The sequence below is a fragment of the Thamnophis elegans genome, chromosome 2 (assembly GCF_009769535.1).
Source record: "Thamnophis elegans isolate rThaEle1 chromosome 2, rThaEle1.pri, whole genome shotgun sequence".
NCBI classification, from domain to species: Eukaryota; Metazoa; Chordata; class Lepidosauria; order Squamata; family Colubridae; genus Thamnophis; species Thamnophis elegans.
In genome coordinates, this window is record NC_045542.1 from 76,856,912 (window position 1) to 76,877,023 (window position 20,112).

The following is a 20,112-nucleotide window of genomic DNA, read 5'->3' on the forward strand; positions in this document are numbered from 1 at the left end:
TTTTCAGCCGATTTTGGAGTATCAGCCAAAAACATGAAGACTGTGCAGAAGAGGGATTCTTTCATTGGCACCCCATACTGGTAAGAGGATTATTTCAGTAGCATGACCTTTAAAGAAGTTGCTGCCAAATTTCATTGGGAGGGAAAATGTTGTGTCCTAATCAACATATGGTGTTATTGCTTATTATGGGGTTGTATTTTAAAGTATGCCCTGAGTGTGCAGATATAATATCTGTGTTGTGTGACCGATATCTTGATCTTGATTAGTGTAATGTATGTATTTTAAATGAATGTAAAATATGAAAAGAGTGCATCAACATAGAAGGCAGTGCTGCATTTAATACTTGTTGTTTTTTTTAAATGATTTTGTATGTTTCAAGGATTTTGTCCTTGGAGGTGGAGTGAAAAATATGGAAGGAATAAAAGCTGTCAGCTGCAACAATATTCTGTCATTTGAATCGCTGCCTCTCTTAGGGCAGTAAAGAAAGTACAGCCTGTATCTGGAATGAGATATTGATGGAATTTGGGCTGTTCTGTCTTCTTCTGACCCTACCCCCACCCCCAATTTGGTGGAATGTCCTTTTGAAGCAGTTCCAAGGATATAAAAACAACTATTCACTCCAAGAATTTAATCACTAACTCAGCTACATCATCATCAAGGGGACGCAATCAGTATGCATTTAATTTGCCATTTCTAACAGTATTCAGGCCAATGTCATTAGCCGATGGCTTGCCTTCTGTGGCCAATTGAGAATGGAGAGATGAATGACCAGGAGTGTATATGTGGCTAGACATGGCCTAAAGAGGTTAACCATTTTTGTTATCTATTAATTTCAGTAGAGGATGTATTTCTATGTTATATTCAATGGTATTACCAAAGACAATTAAAGTTAAGGAATTTTATAATGCTGGCTAGTTCATTCTGAACACAGAAGGGATGAATTTTCAGGTTTCATTCATAATTTAATTGCAAAGTTATACTTTTAAGGCTTATGGTCAGTTCAAAGCCTAGACTAGTTGAATATATATAATTTAGCTTGAAAACAAGCTGATTCTTAGAACCACTTTCAGCGAAAATGAATTTGTAGTAGAATTTAACTCTTATTGCTTTGGGTTTTTTTAGGATGGCTCCTGAAGTAGTGATGTGTGAGACCATGAAAGACACCCCTTATGATTACAAGGCTGACATCTGGTCCTTGGGGATAACACTCATAGAAATGGCACAAATAGAGCCACCTCATCACGAGCTGAACCCTATGAGGGTCTTACTGAAAATAGCCAAATCTGATCCTCCAACTCTTAATTATCCATCAAAGTGGTGAGAAATTTTTTCTTGTTCATTAACAATCAGGAACATCTACATGTGTCCCTCCCACCTTTACCAACAATAATTGTCAGTATTCCCAGGTAAACAAAACAGGAAATATGGCTGGATGAGCAAATTGTACATTATTGTAAAGCTACATTCATGGAATCTTGTAAGGGCAAAGATATAAATCTCCCATCACCCACTTTTAACTGTCCAATCAATTAGGGCAGGTCCTTCCTAAATTTCTCCCTCTGAGTATTAAGCCACTGGGGATTCCTTCTCTTTCTTCTCTGCTCATTTCTTAAGCAGAATCTCTTCTACTCTCCTTCAAGGTCATTTCCCACATACCATTATATTAATAGGAAATATTTTCCTACATTAATCACTTACTGCGTAAGTAGCCAAAATAAATCTGTAGCAAAGGGAATAATCCAGAGGTGGTATGCTGCTGGTTTGCACCAGTTCGGACAAATCGGTAGTGGCGGCAGCACAAGGCTCCGCCCACTCACCCTGACATCATCAAGGACCTTCCGCGCATTGTCCCACTAGCGAACTGGTAGTGAAGAAAATATAATACCATCTCTGGAATAATCGTGATAGAAAAGATCTGAGAAGTTGAATTTGAAAAGCGCAACCTTTCCACCTGTTGCTGAATTCCTCCTACCATCAGCCTCAGCCAGCATGGTTAATTATTAGGGTTTCCCAGCTGCTATAAAATATTGTCATTGCCAATGGGGACCCATTTAATTAAAAAAAGTTCTCAAGAAGGAATAAGCAGAGGAAAGGAAATATTTTTCTTATTGTTTTAATAACCTTGGACTAGTTCAGAAACACACCGCCTAAGGCAACAAGCCCTTACTCGAAGCTGTAATGCATTAAATGCATCCCTCAGGACTACTCTATAACTTGCCACTAAATTGTAATATTTAATCTGACAGAAAAGGGAAATAATTAAAAACATGCTGAGCAATCACCTTAACTGCATTTAATTAAGTCAATTAAAATAATTTTAATTAGATTTTGCTCTTCCCAGTTTGTCAAGTGCAGTCCTTGGGGCATCACTTGAAGTGTTTCCAAGAAAAGGATTATGCATCCCTCGTCTTGATTAAGATTCCCCATGGTGATCTCCAGGTTAGCTATAACTTCTGCCCTTTTCACTATTGACCATGAGTTTTGCAGCTGCTGGAAAGTATTATTCCAGCAATATCTAGCAAGGGTAATATTGAGATATCACTTACGTTGGTGATTGTTAGTACTAAATTCTAATTTGTTCTAAATTCTATACAGAAATCTCCACTTATCCCTCAAAACTAAGTAATGTTGCGCGAAGAGCCTTGTCTTCTTAGCGTATGTTCCTAAAATGTATGTGTAAAGATGTTACTTGATAGAGTGGGCTGTGAGAATAACCTTGAGGGAAGAAGGGTTCCAGCCAAGACAATAGTCAGATAAATCTCCACCCAAAGCAGGAATGGAATTTGAGAAATTTCTCTTTGATTTCATCTTCCTTTGTTCAGAGTTGCAAGATTCCATTACTGTAACCCTATAATAAAAGCAGTTTTAGTATTTATGGTTTTGGTGCCTGACTCTGGGCTACCTCAAAGGGTTGACACATGCCAAAGTATACCTTGAATTCCTTAGAGCAGCCTTTCTCTAACTGATGCTCTCTGAATGTTTTGGACTACAACTGCCACTATCATTGCCCTTATTTTATCAGTCATTATTTTCCATTTCTTATTTACATGCATTTCAGTGTGCTGTTTTCCAGAATATTTCATTTTCTAAACTCTTAAAATACAGCCTTTCCTCCTTTAGGATTATATAATACCATATTTTTCTGCAGCATCCAAGATACGAACAAAGATAATAGCTTAGCTTACATTCATTGTAAGAAGAAGATCCCAGGTTCTCTCTCTGGCTTCCCCATTTAAAATGGGTACGATAATAAGGAAAGATTCCCTCCATTCTAAGACGAATGCAGGTGTCCTTGCTTAACAACTCCCTGTTCAGCAACTGTTCAAACCTCTGATTGTGCTGAACAAGTAGCATTTATGACTGGTCCTCACAGTTCTGGCCATTGCAGCATCCTTATAGTCACAAGATTACTATCTGAGTACTTGATGCAACTTCATAGTTATGGATAGCAGCAGTTTGTGGTCATGTGGTTGTTATTTACAACCTTCATTGGTGGCATCCAAAAGGAAAGTCAATGGGGAAACCACCAGATGGTCAAAAATGGTAATTGTGCGGTGCCCCCACTTAATGAAGAACTGGAGTGCAGAAATTGTTGTCACTAAACAGCATCATTATGTGACATCGCACTTTATGATCCCATTGCTTAGCAACAGCAAATCCAATCACGATTGCTGCTCTTAACTAAGATCTATGTGTAGCTTGACTGATGCAATGTAGCTTTCTCTGTTTCTTTGAAAATTTGAAATGTGATTTATGATGATATTTTTAATGCACAGCACTGTCCCAGCAAATATCCCAACTTTGTATTTTTCGTTTCTGAAGCTTCTTTTGGCCTCTCCCAGGAGACAAAATGTTTATTAGAAAGTATATCTAATTAGGCTTCCTATTACAAGAGAAATAGAAAACAGCAAGACTCTCTGAATCTCTTTCATAGGAACAGGACAGTATAGTTTTCTGGCTAGAAAATCACTAGGCAGAGGTAGCCCATATGTGAAACATTGCTGTGATTATATGTAGAAACTGGCAGCAAGTGTTTTTATCTACTCTTACATGGCAGCCGGCACAGAAAAAGGGGTGCAGGAGGAGGGTGCAATCAGTTATCTGACAGAAGGCTTTGTATTAGTTTAAACTCAGGCAGACATTTGTCCCTGAGTGAGCTTGCTAACATTTGGTCTTTGGCATGAATTGGGAACAGAATGACAGCATGTAACTTGCTTCTGAACAGCTCTCTGGGTTGCAACACAGTGGTAGATCTGCAATTATTATTATTTTTTACTAATATTGAGTATTAAATATATGCAAATTTGTGCTGCTTTGTGTTTCTTCCCACTTGAAAAGCACCAACTTCAATTTGTAAACCGTGCAGTGTATATCTAGGATAGGATGTCCTGGTTTTTTTTCTCCTGACCTTTTTAATTGTGTGTGTTTGTTCATAAAGGTCTCCAGCATTCAGAGATTTTCTGAAGACTGCACTTGACAAAAACCCAGAGACCCGGCCAACTGCCACACAATTACTGGAAGTAAGTATACCATCTCAAGTGAGTCACATGTTGAGTGCGAAAGGCTCATAAATCCACACATATTCTCTGGTTGGAGTACAAATTCCCCCCCTTGGTTATTAATACAAGAGAAAACTTGGATGGTTGCTGGAGTTTAGATTCTAATTATGTAGGAATTTTGTTCCTCGTGGGAGAAAGAACTCTGCCATTTGAGTAGTTCTGCTTTCTGAGGCATCTAGTGCAATCTCCCTTGTACTTTTGAAACTATTGTACATCGTTGAGAATTATGGCAGTAATTCCACACATGGGGGGAGGGGGCATCCAGATTGGAGAAGACTATTTTGTACCATTTAGAATAGAATAGAATTGCAATTGTAATTGCAATGCAATTTAGAGTTTAGAGTTTAATTTAGCTTGTATGCCGCCCTATTCCTGGAAGACTCAGGGCGGCTAACAATAAGAAGGAAAGGGGGGTACAAAAATAAAAACAACAATTAGAAATTCAGCAACAGTCATAACATAGGATGGGGCTGGATAATTCAACAGCCCCAGGCCTGCCGGAACAGCCAGGTCTTAGTTGCTTTGCGGAAGGCCGGAAGGGTAGTAAGGATCCGGATCTCAACGGGGAGATCGTTCCATAGGGCCGGAGCAGCCACAGAGAAGGCCCTCCCCCGGAGGGGGGGTTGCCAGCTGACATTGGCCGGCAGATGGAATCCGGAGGAGGCCTAGTCTGTGGGACCTAATAGGTCTTTGGGAGGTGACTGGCAGGAGGCGGTCTCTCAGGTAACCAGGTCCGATACAATGTAATTCTTTATTGGCCAAGTGTGATTGGACACACAAGGAATTTGTCTTTGGTGCATGTGGTCTCAGTATACATAAAGAAAAATAAAATAGAATACATTCATCAAGAATCATAAGATACAACACTTAGTGATAGTCATAGGTTACTAATAAGCAATCAAATCATACTAGGAAACAAATAAAACGATATAAATTGTAAAGATAGAAGCAACATGGTTATAGACAGGAAGAGATAGGTACTAGGAAGGATTTAAATTTTGGTCCAGCATTGAACAGTGATGCAATTGTTGTTTGCTACTGCTAACTTTGTCTTTCAGGGAAAAAATTACCTATTTGGTGGAGGGGTGAAGTTTAATCTGATTATTATTAATTTGATTACTGGCAGAAGAATAGTGAAAACCAAACTATGTTGACATAATTAACAAAAGGAAAGTGTGCAATAGGATCTACTGTGGAAAACTCTGAATTTTTAAAATTTTATCTTAAAAAAAATAATTTAAAAATGTTTTAATGTCGTCTTTAAATTTTAATTTTTAAATATTGCTTTTAATTGTTTTTAATATATTTACTAGATTTTAATGGTTGTGTTTTAACTGGGTGTGCCTCTCAGAATCACATGTAAGTGAACATATGTGGCCATATAAATTTAATAACAAATTAATAAAACTTTGACGGCTGCTTCATGGATTTGCTTGGTGAGATTGTTCCCTTCCTGTGGGTTTAGAGGAAGTGTACTTCTAAAAGAGGATTAAGGATTGTTCATGTAATGCCAACATCGCAAGGTAAAAAATGTAATTCTTTTGTGTAAATAAGTATAATTATTTTATGTAAATTCTAGAGTAAGTGGTCTTCACTGGTTTTTTTCCGGGTAAGTCTCTGTATATACTGTACATGATTAGGTAGTCTCTCTTTCCTGTTTATCCATGATGGAAGGACACTTAACATAACATTTTGTATATTTCAGCTCCTTAGTTGCTCATAGGAATGCAGTTTTTAATGCATAGTGCTTCTGAAGGTAGGAATAGTGATGCTTACCGAAGTCCCAAGGATTGAATGTCATACCTGAGAGCATAATTTTGTCTTACCTCATAGCAGCAGTGTCCAATTTTAAACAGAGTGTTTTAAAATTCCAGCTCACAGTTGTACTTATTAAGCAATAAAAACTTGTTTTTCTAAAGCTGTAAGAGGCAGCTAGCCCTTATGTCTTTTCTGTTTTCTCTTTGCCTTATCTGTGCAATTTTCCAGTGTTTCACTGTCAAAGAGATTATGCTACATGTTTGTGTAGAACTGCTACTTGGAAGTGCACATATTCCACAACTGTAAAAGAAACCAGTCGGACTATATAAAAGTCTGATAAGTAAATATACTTCTAGCTCCTAACATTTTCTGGGAATGTTTTGGCCCCAGTAATGCAGAAACTGATTTATGACTATTTATTTTAAAGTTAGAGATTGCAAGATTATTGCCTGTAACTCATGATCAATACATTGTACAGGTAGTCTGTAACTTACAAATGTTCCTTAATGATTGTTCAAAGTCACAACGACACTGAAAAAAGTGACTTACCCATATTTTTCGGAGTATAAGATGCTCCGAAGTATAAGATGCATCTAGATTTTGGGGAGGAAGACAAGGGAAAAATATTTGCCTCTACCTTCCAGCAATTTGCCTCCTTGCAACAATAGTAGAGACAATATACACTGTTTGTAGTGTTATATTTCAGACTATACTTGTACAGATGCTGTTAAAATAGATGTGCTTTCTGGAAGTATAGTTATTCTCTGCTATTAAAAAGAATAGCACTTTTTAAAACAATATAGCACTGGGCCTCTTCAGATCAAGCATTTATTTTTAAAACCTTCTTCATTTTGTTAAGTTGTCTAGAATAATAATAAAGCAGTCTTTAAAAAATAAATCTAATAATTTGAACATTCTATAGGCATTTATAGTTGTTGACTTATCTTCTTGCAGCAAACAGCCTGATTAGCACAAAGTAAAAAAAAAATCTGCCTCTGTCTCCCAGCAATTTGCCTCTTGGAGCAAACAGCAAGTTTCACTTTCAATTTCTCCCGATCATCAGCTGTTTGAGGCTGCAGGGGTTGCTATAACTTATTGAAGCCTCTGCAAGCCCCCATTTGCTGCAAAGAGGTAAATTGCTGGGAGGCAGAGGCCAAAGGAGTGGGGCCCATGGGTGGGTGGGGCTACAATTAGTGTATAAGACACACCCAAATTTTCACCCTCTTTTAGGAGGGAAAAAGGTGCGTCTTATACTCCGAAAAATACGGTATGCCCATTTTTTCACACTTACAATCTTTGCAGCATCCCCATGATCACGTGATCAAAATTCAGATGCTTGGCAATTGGTCCATACTTACGACCATTGCTGTGTCCCAAGATCATGCGATTCAATTTTGCCACTTTTGACAAGCAAAACCAGTGAGGAAGCCTGGTACACTTGACAGTTGTGTTACTAAATTATCAACTGCAATGATTCACTTTGAAACTCTGGCAAGAAAGGTCATAAGATGGGGCAAAACTCACTTAACAAAGGTCAAACTTGATCACAGAAATTTTGGGCTCAATTGTGGTCATATGTTGGAGGACTATCTATTTTTTTAATAAAGTTTTTTATCTTTAAATTTTAAAAAATATAAACATTCCATCTTTCCATAAGCAGTGTATCACCTGGGTACAAATATTTCTGCGCAACATCCTTCCATAAATTATAATACATTGAACAGTTAAATATTATAAAGCTCTTCATTTCCTTCTTAACATATCTTCTAATGAAAATACAATAACATTAAACATAGTTATTCTCATCATACTAAAGCTAACAATTATCATTTTATATTTATCTCTCTTAATGTATTTTCTGTTCTTCTTTTTGCCTTATTTTATTTGCAATTTCCTTTTTTATTCTCTAACCATTGACAAAACACTTCCCATATCACAATAATCAACTTGTTCTTTCTCCTTAATTTCTAATGTTAATCTATTCTTTTCTGCACTTTCTAATATTTTCCTACCTGTATTGTACATGAATATTTGAGTAGCAAAGGAAGGGGGAAGCAGCTGACAAGGCCTCGACATTCATTTTAAACTGACTTGCTCTAGATTTGCAAGAGAATCAGACTAGTTTGCTCATCATGAACTTGATTTTTTTTTTAGCATCCTTTTGTCAGCAAGGTCACCAGTAATAAAGCCTTACGTGAGCTCGTGGCAGAGGCAAAGGCTGAAGTGATGGAGGAAATTGAAGACAATAGAGAGGAAGGTGAAGAAGAGGACTCATCAGAATCTGCCTCTGTAAGTTGAATTCCTTTTGTTGCATTAAGTGATGTTTGCAATAAGGAAACAAGGCAAAATATTACTTCCCCCTCTATACATACCTGAATGTGTGCTTATACACATATGCATTAGTAGACAAAGGCATACGTACATATGTTCACATTAAAAATGATTCAGAGTCCACAAATTACATTAGCTGGATTTTTGAAAGCAAAGTGCTGGCCACCTTTGACCCCTGCAACTAACTTGCAAAGGGGAGGAGTTGTGTTGCTTTTGTGCAGGTGGGCAGGAAGAACAGGCTCCTTAGATGGGAAGAGGCTGCTCTTCATTCAGCAGCCAGGAATCCTTCAAACAATGTTTGGGCAGGGAGCCAAGCCTTCCCTTTCCGCTTGTAGGATGGCTTTCTCAGTAAATGCACTCATAGTGTGAACAAACAGGTCCCCTAGGAAAAGTTTTAATTATTGGCACCTTTAACTATGAAGAACGTAGCCTTTAGCTGCTTAGGATTAAAACTGCAAGCTGTTCCCTGGGCTGGGCTGGGCCAGCTGTTTTCAGGCTTAGCTGGGGCAGATAGAAGGATAGACATTTGGATGGGGAAGAGGCGTTTAGTCCATTGAATGATTCAGGATCATCAAGCAAGGTGAGATATGGAGTCACTAGCCAACAACAAGGATATTATCTAAAACAGGGGCCTCCAACCTTGGCAACTTTAAGCTTGTAGGACTTCAACTCCCAGAAAGCTGGCTGGGGAATTCTGGGAATTGAAGTCCACCAGGCTTAAAGTTGCCAAGGTTGGAGACTCCTGATCTAAAAAAATTTTTTTTCAAAGTGGGGTAAGGTAGGACACAAGGTGGGATAAGGTAGGGACTCTGCACCTTCCCATCCGTCAATGGTATCTCTAGATAAAAAGAATGAAATCTTCTGTAGAGTAAACAGAAGTTCAGCTTTTTGTCTCTTTCTGCCTTTTGTCCCTGACATGAATAAAATAAAGACAGTGTTTGAAAGAGGTGTTTGGAAGCCTGTACAAACTAACTTTTCAACAAGAATAACCACAAGAAAACCAAGAATATATTGTACTGACTCAGCAGTAGTTTTGCGGTAGGATAGAATGGAACGTGTTAGCTTTGCTTTCCATATTGCTAGCGGTATAGATTAAAAAACACTGGCTCAGTACCTTCTCATGACTTCTTGGTTACAAGTGGGAAGTAGAATATAGTTAGAGTTAAAAACAGTGGTGAGATTCAAAAAATTTTACCACCAGTTCTGCAGGCATGGCTTTGTGGGTGTGGCAGGGAAAGGATACTGCAAAATCCCCATTCCCTCCCCATTCTACTAACCTGCTTTCCAGATCCGTTCTCCTGTTCAGGGCAACAAAAGATCACCTGGGAGGCAGCAGGGCCAGCCTATTTGCCAGTTCTCCCAACTGCTCAAAATTTCCGCTACTGGTTCTCCAGAACCTGTCAGAACTGGCTGAATACCACCTCTGGTTAAGAATGCATTGCATGCCCCCTCTACCTTCTCTTTGTCCTAGAGATTGTTTAACCTGATGTTACTTCCCCTGCCTTCCTTCTGAGATATGTACATACACAGACAGACAGACAAACAGGCAGAGACAGATACACATATACACTCACATGTGGTCTCAGGTTCTCCTGTGTCAAGTAAACAGGCAGATTTGTATCTCATTGCATGGAGGTTGTGAATTGTAACAAACATTTTTTTTCCCATTAAGGCAAGTATAAAGGATTTGTAAGAGATTTGTGTCTCTAATACTAGTATCACTGAAGCTTATTAAATGCAACACAGGAAATCCAAGATTTCTGGTTTGTAGGAAATATAGCTGAGGTTTAGATTGTTTGCAGTGAAGAATGACTTTACTTCCTTTTTAGAATTATTTTCATATAACTTTATTGCAGTTTTGAAAAAGAAAGATAAATATTAACAATAATGATTATTTAGAATACAGGGGCAAAGAGAAAAAAGAGAAGAAAAGGCTACAAATGAAGGAAAGAAAAATAGGAAAGAAAATATGGAAGTAGTTTCCAATTTTCTTTAAAACCTCTTAGTCTAGGATTAAAACATGATTTATATTTTTTCTATAATCTATTTCTTCCAGTTACCAAAACCATACATCATAATTTCATTTTTTCCTGGTCCACACCAAAAGTCTATAAATCTAGTCAAAAAATCTATAGTCAGACCTCTACTACCCTTTTAGTGACTCAGCCCTTCCTTGCTCTGGGCTGAAACCTGTCCATTTCTTGAGATTTCCCTGCTCTTATGAATAAAGTTTCTGTTTCTGTTTTTCATTCTGAGGTTTTCTTCTGAACATATTTTTGTTGTGGTTTTGTGTTTAATACAATGAGGTGGTAGTAATGCTGCTGTTCTGTCCAATTTGTCTTTCATTTTAGTCTTCACCTTTGCAGCCTCTCTGGCTGTCCAATAAGCAGAAGCCTCATCTGAGAACTTATGTTGTGGTTGCCTCTCTTGTAATGTAATTGAAGCAGGGGAAGCGAGAGAGATCAAGATTGAAATAGAATGGTTCCACCATGAGAGACTGAATATCTGCCTTCATGCCTTGGCCATCTCCTAACTAAAAGCTGCAAGAATCTTCCACTTTTTCTATGAGATTTCAGGAAATGTTGTTTTCCGTTGGAGAAAGCAATTACTGTATATACTCGAGTATAAGCCTAGTTTTTCAGCCCACTTTTTGGGCTGAAAAAAGCCGCCTCGGCTTATACTCGAGTCAGTGAAAAATTTGCCCGAAATGGAGGAGAAAAAGGGGCGGGGCCATGCCGCTGGGTCACTCATGAATGGCCCAGTGCCCCTGTGAGTTTCCCCTCCCTCTGTGTCAGTTTGCCGCGCAGCGCGCACCGCACCATCCCCCCTCCTCACGTTCTAATGTAATGCAGGGCTGTCTTACGATTCCCCTTCCTCCCCCTCCTGCCGCTCTGCAACGATGTCCCACCTCCTCCTTGTTATGGCAAGCAGCCACATAGCGATGTCCCACCTCCTCTGGTACAGTGATCCAATGATAGGAATCACTGTGCCGTGTGTCATAGGAGGCGGGACATCGCTCCCGCGGCTGCACGGGACATCATCATCACAGCGGGACATCAGCATCATGAGGTGAGTGAAGTATTTCATTGAATACACCGCTAGTTTACTGTTTTTCTTTGAAATAAATATTCAAAAACATTATTGGTATCTATTTTTATTTTTGAAATTTACCGGTAGCTGCTGCATTTCCCACCCTAGGCTTATACTCGAGTCAATAACTTTTCCAGTTTTTTGTGGTAAAATTAGGTGCCTCGGCTTATATTCGGGTCGGCCTATACTCGAGTATATACGGTAAAAGCATTTTCCCTCCCATCCCTTTTGAAAGAAAAGAGTTAAAAATGCAGAATACCATTTTGGCACAGCACTGCCTTCACTAGCTGCCAAGACTTTATTATTAATAATACTTGAAGCCACTTCTAGTAGTACAATGGTGAGCAATATGCAGTTTGAAAAGAAAGTGAAATGGATGGGGCAGGAGTGGGGGTGGGTGGGCATTAGTACAAATTATGTAGAAGGACAGCTTGAAGCCTTCTGCTCCCAGGAAAACTTCAGCTCTACCTTTTGGCATTTTCCCCCAGTCCTTTGTATGTGAAAAGAGTGGGGAAGAAATACTTGATAGAGATTATCTGGTGATATCCTCAAAGCAAGAGGAGTGACTTCCTGAAGTCAAATTGCATGCTACTTTAAAGGAGATAGATATCGGCTCTGCCTTTGTTCCTTACTCAGATGAAAGGCAGGGAAATCCAGTCCCAATTTAGTTCTTTCTACTAGGCTCCCATTGGGACGCCGTGGTTCACTGCCTAAGATGCTGAGCTTCTCAATCAGAAGGTCGGCATCTCAGCGGTTTGAATCTCTAGTACCATGTATCTGAGTGAGCTCCTGTTACTTGTACCAGCTTCTGCCAACCTAGCAGCTTGAAACCATGTAAAAATGCAAGTAGAAAAATAGGGACCAACTTTGGTGGGAAGGTAAACAGCGTTCCGTGCGCCTTTGGTGTTTAGTCATGCTGGCCACATGACCACGGAGATGTCTTCAGACAGCGCTGGCTCTTCGGCTTTGAAACGGGGATGAGCACTGCCCCCTAAAGTTGGGAACGACTAGAAGATATATGCAAAGGGGAACCTTTACCTTTACCTTTAATAGGCTCTGATAGCTTTCAACAATGAACCCTTCCTCACTGCAGCTCCAGTTTAGATTTGAACTTGCATATGCCAAAAAGCATGCTTGGTTCTAGTTGGGGTAACAGGAATCCTGAGTTTTTTATAAATGCAACTGTTAGTAATCATCACCCTTCCAGTTGTATTTAGCTCAATGATCCTAAGAATTCTAGTGGTCAGGAACTACTGCTTTAAGTAGTTTGCTAGGGGGTAAATAATTGTTTGAATACCATAGTACAGCAATGGCAAACCTTTTTTGGCTTGCGTACCTTAAGTGGGGAGAGCGCAGGGGCCGCCCATTTTTTGCATCCTTTTTTCGCCCTCCCCAGGCTCCAGAGGCTTTATAGGAGCCTGGGGAGGGTGAAAAAAGCCTCCCTGATCCCCAGGAGGCCCTCCGGAGGCTTCAGGGACCTTCACGAGGCCTCCCTGAAGCCTCCGAGGGGCAAAAAAAGACTCTACGAGCAAACCGGAAGTGACTTCTGGTTTGCTTGGAGGGTCGTTTTGAGACTCAGGAGGCTTCAGGGACCTTCGGGAGGCTTCCCTGAAGCCTCTGGAGCACTTCAAATGGCCCTCCAAGCAAACCGGAAGTCCGTTCCTGAACTTCCGGTTTGCCCATAGGGCCAGTTTTTTTGTGCTTCGGAGGCTTCAGGGAAGCTAGCTGGTGTGCCAGAGCCTGGAAGAGCAATGGGTGATGGCTCGCGTGCCCAGAGAGATGTCTCCGCGTGCCACTTCCAGCACACGTGCCATGGGTTCGCCGTCATGGTCCTAGAGTTTTTCCACTCTTTGGATTTCCATATCCACAGTAGTGACATTCTAAAGATTGGACAATACGACAAAGAGGAGGAGGTTGGCTCTTTTAGAGGTAGAAGTGGTGATCCCTGCTTCTGCTTTAGTAATGCTACAGTTCAGTCCCTCAGATGTCTAATATCTCATCCTTCTCCCCTTATTCTTGTGATAGCATGCCAAAGGCATGACAAAAATTCAGTATTCTTGGTTGCCGGCTTTTTCTAGTTTATAAATTGGAGATTCTGTAACCCTGACAGAAGGTTTACGGAGGAGAGAAACTGAGAAGTGTAAAGGCAGGCCAAAGGAAGCAAAATTGGCAAAGAGTGAGCTGGAGCAACATACTTCAAGTTCACTATCAGTGTCAAAGAAAAGTCAAAACACAGCCTTCTGGAAGGTTTTGGCAGCTGTTCTCTAGCAAGGAGAACATTTTATAGACCAGCAATGAAATCTTCTATGAACTGATGAAGCAGAAGAGGAGAAAGCATGAGTATAATCTTTATTGTCATTGCACTTAAATACAATGAAATTAGTTGTATCTTCATCAGTGCCAAATTACTAGGAGAGAATTAAACTCTCCCTTTTACTTCTATCTCCCACTTCCTCCCCACCTCCACTCTATAAGCTGGCAGGGAGGGAAAATATTCTCTAGGTCTGTGATGGTGAACCTATGGCACACATGCCAGAGGTGGCACATAGAGCCCACTCTGCTGGCACGCACGCCATCACTCCAGGTCAGATCTCCGTGGTGTTTCTTTCGTGAACTTCTGTTTCCCTGCAAACGATGAAACAGAAGCTCATGAAAGAAAAAGATCTTGCCACACTGCCAGTGTTGGGCTGGCCAGCTGGTCTTTGGGTCTCTGCTGTGCATGCATGCATGTCCATGTTCGCGCACGGGGGTACCTTTCAGTTTGGGCATGGGTGTGTGCGCAGTTTGGGCACTCGGTGCCTAAAAGGTTCACCATCACTGTTCTAGGTACTCTAAGTTCCCTAAGAACCCAATGATGAAACAAATGTCCTACCTCAGCCTAATTTTCAGTGGTTTTGTTTGCAAAGATTCTTTTCTGGAGGAGAACATGATCCTGTTTCTCCTTAGAACGAGTCTCTGTTTTATCTCAATGTGTTCAGTGTTCTGTTCCTTAATTGTTCTTTCTTGTTCCTTCAAGCAAATTTTTTTAAAGGCTAATTTAATTATCTTCTTCTTGTCTCTCCTTCAATCAGCCTCACGATGTTCAGAAGAGGAATTCCTCTCTTGCAAGCCAGCAAGGTTTGGAAGGAGAAAAGCTTCAAGAAAACCGCTTATCGCTTGTGGCCAATGGACCACAGTTGCCTTTGGAGCATGCCAAGGAAGCTATAAATGGGCAGGACAACAGGGTTTTGGAGGAAGAAGCTAGAACTGAAACTGCTGAGCGCTCATATTTGTTGGGAATAGAAAGTTATTCAGCTCTTCCTGGTGCCAAACAGAAGTTAAACACCAGCCCCCAGGCTTTGCAGCCCAATGAAAATCTTAAGCCAGCAGAGGATGGGGCTGCCAACCACCAAAAGGAAAGCACTGAGACAGCAAACAGTGAGGATTCAAATTGGGGAAACCAAACTGTAAACAGCCTCCCTGAAACCCCGACTGAAGAAAAACTCCCCAATGGGAGCATGAACTCTTCTCAGTTTGAGAACGACAGCTTCAAGAGAGATTCTGATTCCGGTAGCACCTCTGCTTCAGAGAGTATGGACCTCAACATCTCTTTGTCTGCTGATCTGTCCCTGAACAGAGGCAGTGAGTCCCAGTCCCTAAAGGTAGGAATTGGAGATTGTGGGTGGGGCAAAGGGTTATGGAGGCACCTCCATTGAATGATCAGCAAAAAGCACAGCCCCGGCCGCCTCTCTTTTGTGCCACCAGAGACGGCAAGCATTGCTTAGGAAGAGGTTGGAAGGGAAAGCACACTTTGTTTAGTTACAATAAATAATTATTCCGGTATCCAGAATGTCTTTTTGTCTTCTTACACTGTTTCTTTTGTTATATGTGTAGAATGCAAAAATGCAGAACATGACACTGAAACGGACAAGAAGATTTGTAGTTGATGGAGTGGAAGTGAGTGTTACCACCTCAAAAATCATCAGTGAAGATGAAAAGAAGGATGAAGAGATGAGATTCCTCAGGCAAGCTAAAACTGTGTTTTGTTTGTAAGGATTTATATGGGCAAGACTGTTTAGGTAATCAGTGAAAAGGTTAAATATTAGGAAGAATTTTCTGGTGGCAATAAGATTCAGCCCTGGATCAGAGAATCTACAAAAATAGCAGGACGTTTTAGATCTTGTTCAAATACAGCATGAAGAAGCATATCTATGAGGTTCCTATTCACTGGAGATTAGAACCAGATATTGAGAGTTATCATCCAGTATTCCATCCAGCTTGGCCAAAGGCTAGCTTGGATTTATGGGAGTTGTAGAATAATACATCTAGAAAGCACTAAACCATACAACAGAACAAGAATGGGGAAGGGAAAAATGAAAGTTCAGCAATTCATTGCCTGGGTTTTTTTTATTAACACAGGAGTCAATAAATGTTTGGCAAGTTTGAGATGTAAATTCTAAATTATATCAAAAAAAGTGACATATAACAACAGTTTTCTAAAACTCAGTTCAACAGAGGTCAACACCACAAACTTACCTGAGTTGTTCATTATATTTCAGCTTGCCAAGATTTGTACTAAGATATATTCTTGCATGCAGTTGTTGGGTTGTATTAAACTGCATTTATTCAAAAAGTTTGCATGATGTAATCTGAATAATTCAAGACCAGAAGTGCAAATATAAACAAGAAAGAGCTGAAAAAAGCAGCTTCTTTAAAATATTCTGCCTGCAGGCCAAAAGTGGTGTCTGTTCATGACAGTGATTGAAAGAGTCAATTCTCCCTGAAGGAAATTCTAGATCCTTAGAAGGCGGCAGGCAGCCCATCTTCACTAGTCTTCATTATGATTATTTTAACCTAAACGGTGCTTCTGTGTAGCTTTAGTTTTAACGGGAAAGCTTCTCCTTTGTTCCTAAACTTCTGTTTTCCAGTAGAATCGAGGGAGGGGTTACGCGTGAATTTTGTTACAGCCTGATTGGTCCATAGACTGAAGGAAATTTCTTTAGTATTCCTCCTTTCCCATTGGCTCCCAGTTTCCTCTCAGTCTTTTGGTCCAAGCACTGTTTTTTGGCTCTTAGGTAAGAACATTATTATAAATTCATTATAATTGGCTATTTAATTCAATTGCTTGGTTTCTCTAAATTCCAAATTATATCAGCTGCGGGCCCAAGAGCAGTCTTTCTGCTTTGCACAGCTTGGGAAAGCCCTTTGGGGCATTGCCCTCCCACTCCGCGGACCAGGAGCCCTGCTCTGATCCCCGGGCCAGCGGGGGTGACGGGCTTCGAACCACAGCTCTCTGGAGCTTTCTGCGAGCTGCAAGATTTAAAAAGGAGATTCCGCAGTTTTTTTTCTGGCGCTGAGAACCTCGTTGGAGCACACAAAGATTCCTTAACTCAGTTACTGCCTTCTGCCACGCCATCCCAAGTCAGCATGGGGCCGCAGCGAATAAAGGATGAGCCGCAACAATTAAAAGGCAAGTCGCAGCTGTTCCAGGCTTCTCGGCAGCACATTCAGAGGCTCCAGTGGCCATTTAAACAGTGCCATGTGCGGAAGGCTGACCGAGGAACAGTGTGGCCACCAGTCTCCTACATCATGGCCATTAATCGAGGCCGGCAGGATATTGACCTGAATTCAGATCCGCAGTCCCATAGGCCCAGGCACGGGTGGAATCTACAGTGGCCTTTGAATCCAGACATGTGAGTGTTACGATGGCAGCAATATCTGAGCCTCCTCAGGCCCCATTTGAGGCCTCTAATGAAGGCAGGGAAGACCAAACAGATAGGCCCAGAACCAGGGCTGCGGCCTCCAAACCTATGGTGGCTGAGCGCCCTTCCAGAGCTGCAACAAGGGATGAATTTAGGAGACAGAGGGCTCTGGAGAAGACCATAGCCAGAGCAGAAAAGCAGGCCCAGACCACCAGGCCCTGTTCAGCCAGCAGATCCAGGTTCCCCATCAGGCCTTCATCCACCCATTTGGGCTCTCCCCCTAGAGGGTTCAGTCCTTCTTCCCCTTCAGTCTCCCCGTCTAGATCCCATAGGTATTCTAGGCAGGGAGTTTTCCCTTCCCCTTCTATCTCCCCCAGAGACGTTGGGGGTGGGGATACGGTCCCATTGGAGGGCCCTTCTAGATCTTCTAGACCTCTGCAGGGTTAGCCCCCCAGGATCCACCATTGCCAGGCCCATCACAGGAGGATCTTGATGACCTAGATCTCCTGCCTGAAAGTATTAAACGTCTCATTTCTATGCCCATCTCACGAGGTATCGCCAGCATGTCCCAGAGAGACAGAGCCCCTCACCCTGGCAGGGCCCCAGGGGTTCATAGGTAGCAGCACCCCAGGCCCCCTTCCCCCTCCATGGTCAGTGAAGGTTCCATTTTGGGGGAGGACAATCACTATGACATGGGCTTCTCAGAGGATGAGGATTCAGTTCCTCCAGATCCCCCTGCCTTTCTGGGTCTCTTTCCACCAGCCATGTTTAAAACTCTGTTATACAAAGCCAAGAAAACAACTAAGATTGAAACTGGGGATCCGACAGTCACTCAGCCTAGGGACCCCAATCTGGCTATGTTTTCTAACACTGCGACGAACAATGAGGAGATTCCGGCTCCCCCCTGTTCCTTGAGGTAATAAAGAACCAATGGGCCCATCCTTCCACCTTTTCCAATCCGGGCAGCAGCGATCGCCGCTTCTACAATGTAGAGTAGGCTTTTCCCCATGCCCTGCAATTGCCAGCAATCAATACACCAGTAGCAGCTCTGGTTGCCTCCTCCTCTTTAGTCTCTGGAGATGTGGCTGATAAGATGAAGCCAGAGGACAACCATACGGAACTTACTTTGCATAAGAACTTTAACACTTCTGCCTGGGCAATCAAATCGGCAGTGACGGCCTCTTGCTTTAATTGCACAACCGTTATGTGGCTCCGTCAACTCCAGGACCGTATTCTGATCCAGGATGAGCAGCTGCATCAAGACATAACTAAGATCATAGCAGCCTCTCAATTCTTGGCCGATGCAACCCTGGATGCCGTTAAATTTGCCTCCAGTACTCTGGCTACGTCTGTTACCTCCTGATGCTTGTTGTGGTTGTGCAGTTGGCAGATGGACAATAAGGCCAAATGGAATTTGGCAGCAGCTCCTTACACAGCCATTAATCTTTTTGGGGAAGTTCTAGATCCTATCCTAATAGAAAATAAGGATAAGAAGAAGGTCCTTCCATCCAATGCCAAAACTCTCTCGCCCTGACTCTCGCCCTGCCTCCTATCATAGGCCCTCTTATAGGGCACCCGAGCATGATCACCAGCAGAGATACAACTCCTTTAGACCAGAAAGACAATTCCAATGTCTGTTTTACCAGAACTGTAGCAGGTACCAGGGTAAGTCTAAGCGGTCCTTTTGCGGAGGGGGTGGCTGTCCCTTCCGCAGGGGGAAATGACTCCAACTTGGATCTTCCCATAGGTGACCGCCTGGCTCACTTTGCGGATCAGTGGGACCAGATCACCACGGATGCCTGGGTCAGGTCCACCTTCAGGCATGGCCTACTGCTGGAGTTCCTATCCACCACCATCCCCGCAGCTCTTCAGAACATTCCCTCCCTCTTGGCACATGAATCATCTTCTCAACATTCGAGCGGTGGAAGCTGTTCCACTGGCAGAGTGCAGGTTGGGCCATTACTCCAACCTGTTCATGGTTCTGAAGAGCTAGGGGGCTGGAGGACAATTCTGGATCTCAAGCTCCTAAACCAATATCTAGTTTACAGGCACTTCAAAATGTCATCCCTCAGATCCATCCTCCAGGGAATCCGTCGGGGGGATTTCTTGGCCTTGGTAGACCTACCTACTTTCACATTCCAATTCTGCCAGCCCACCGCAGATACCTGAGGTTCTCACACGGGAACCTCCACTATCAATACCATGCCCTTCCCTTCGGCCTGGCCTCAGCTTCTCGCACCTTCACGAAGGTCCTCGTGACATTGGGGAGAGTCTGATGTTACCTGGACGACGTGTTAGTTCAGGCAGTGTCACAGTCTCAGGCAGTCAGCGATCTTCACCTTACCATCCAATGCCTCCAGTCCCTGGGGTTCTCCGTCAACTTCTCCAAAAGCCATCTCTCTCCATCCACATGAATACTACACCTAGTGACAGTGATAGATTCACTGACAGGGATAGTCCAGCTCTCTCCAGACCAGTCTCCAGTCTCCGCAAGCTGGCAATCAAGGTTCGCAGAAGTCGGTCAATTTCCATCCTGACCTTGTTTCAGTTACTTGGCAAGATGGTCTCATGCATAGGGATAGTCCCTTGGGCCCGCCTGCACTTATGTGCCCTCCAGTGGCCCCTAATCCCATTTCAGAGGAAGAAGATGAGCATTTCCCTCCAAATTATCCATCTCCCAGCAGACATCCGAC

At 42.0% G+C, this 20,112-nt stretch overlaps 1 protein-coding gene across 1 annotated transcript in view; it reads left to right on the forward strand.

The window, feature by feature from the left end:
• The window catches only part of STK10 (serine/threonine kinase 10), a 97,044-nt gene that overhangs the window by 59,427 nt on the left and 17,505 nt on the right, over positions 1–20,112 (forward strand). Inside the window, exons 5-10 of the mRNA XM_032209331.1 lie at positions 8–80; positions 1,123–1,317; positions 4,439–4,520; positions 8,472–8,606; positions 14,810–15,379; positions 15,612–15,742. Coding sequence (XP_032065222.1) covers positions 8–80; positions 1,123–1,317; positions 4,439–4,520; positions 8,472–8,606; positions 14,810–15,379; positions 15,612–15,742 — 1,186 coding nt within the window. The remainder of the gene's footprint in view (positions 1–7; positions 81–1,122; positions 1,318–4,438; positions 4,521–8,471; positions 8,607–14,809; positions 15,380–15,611; positions 15,743–20,112) is intronic.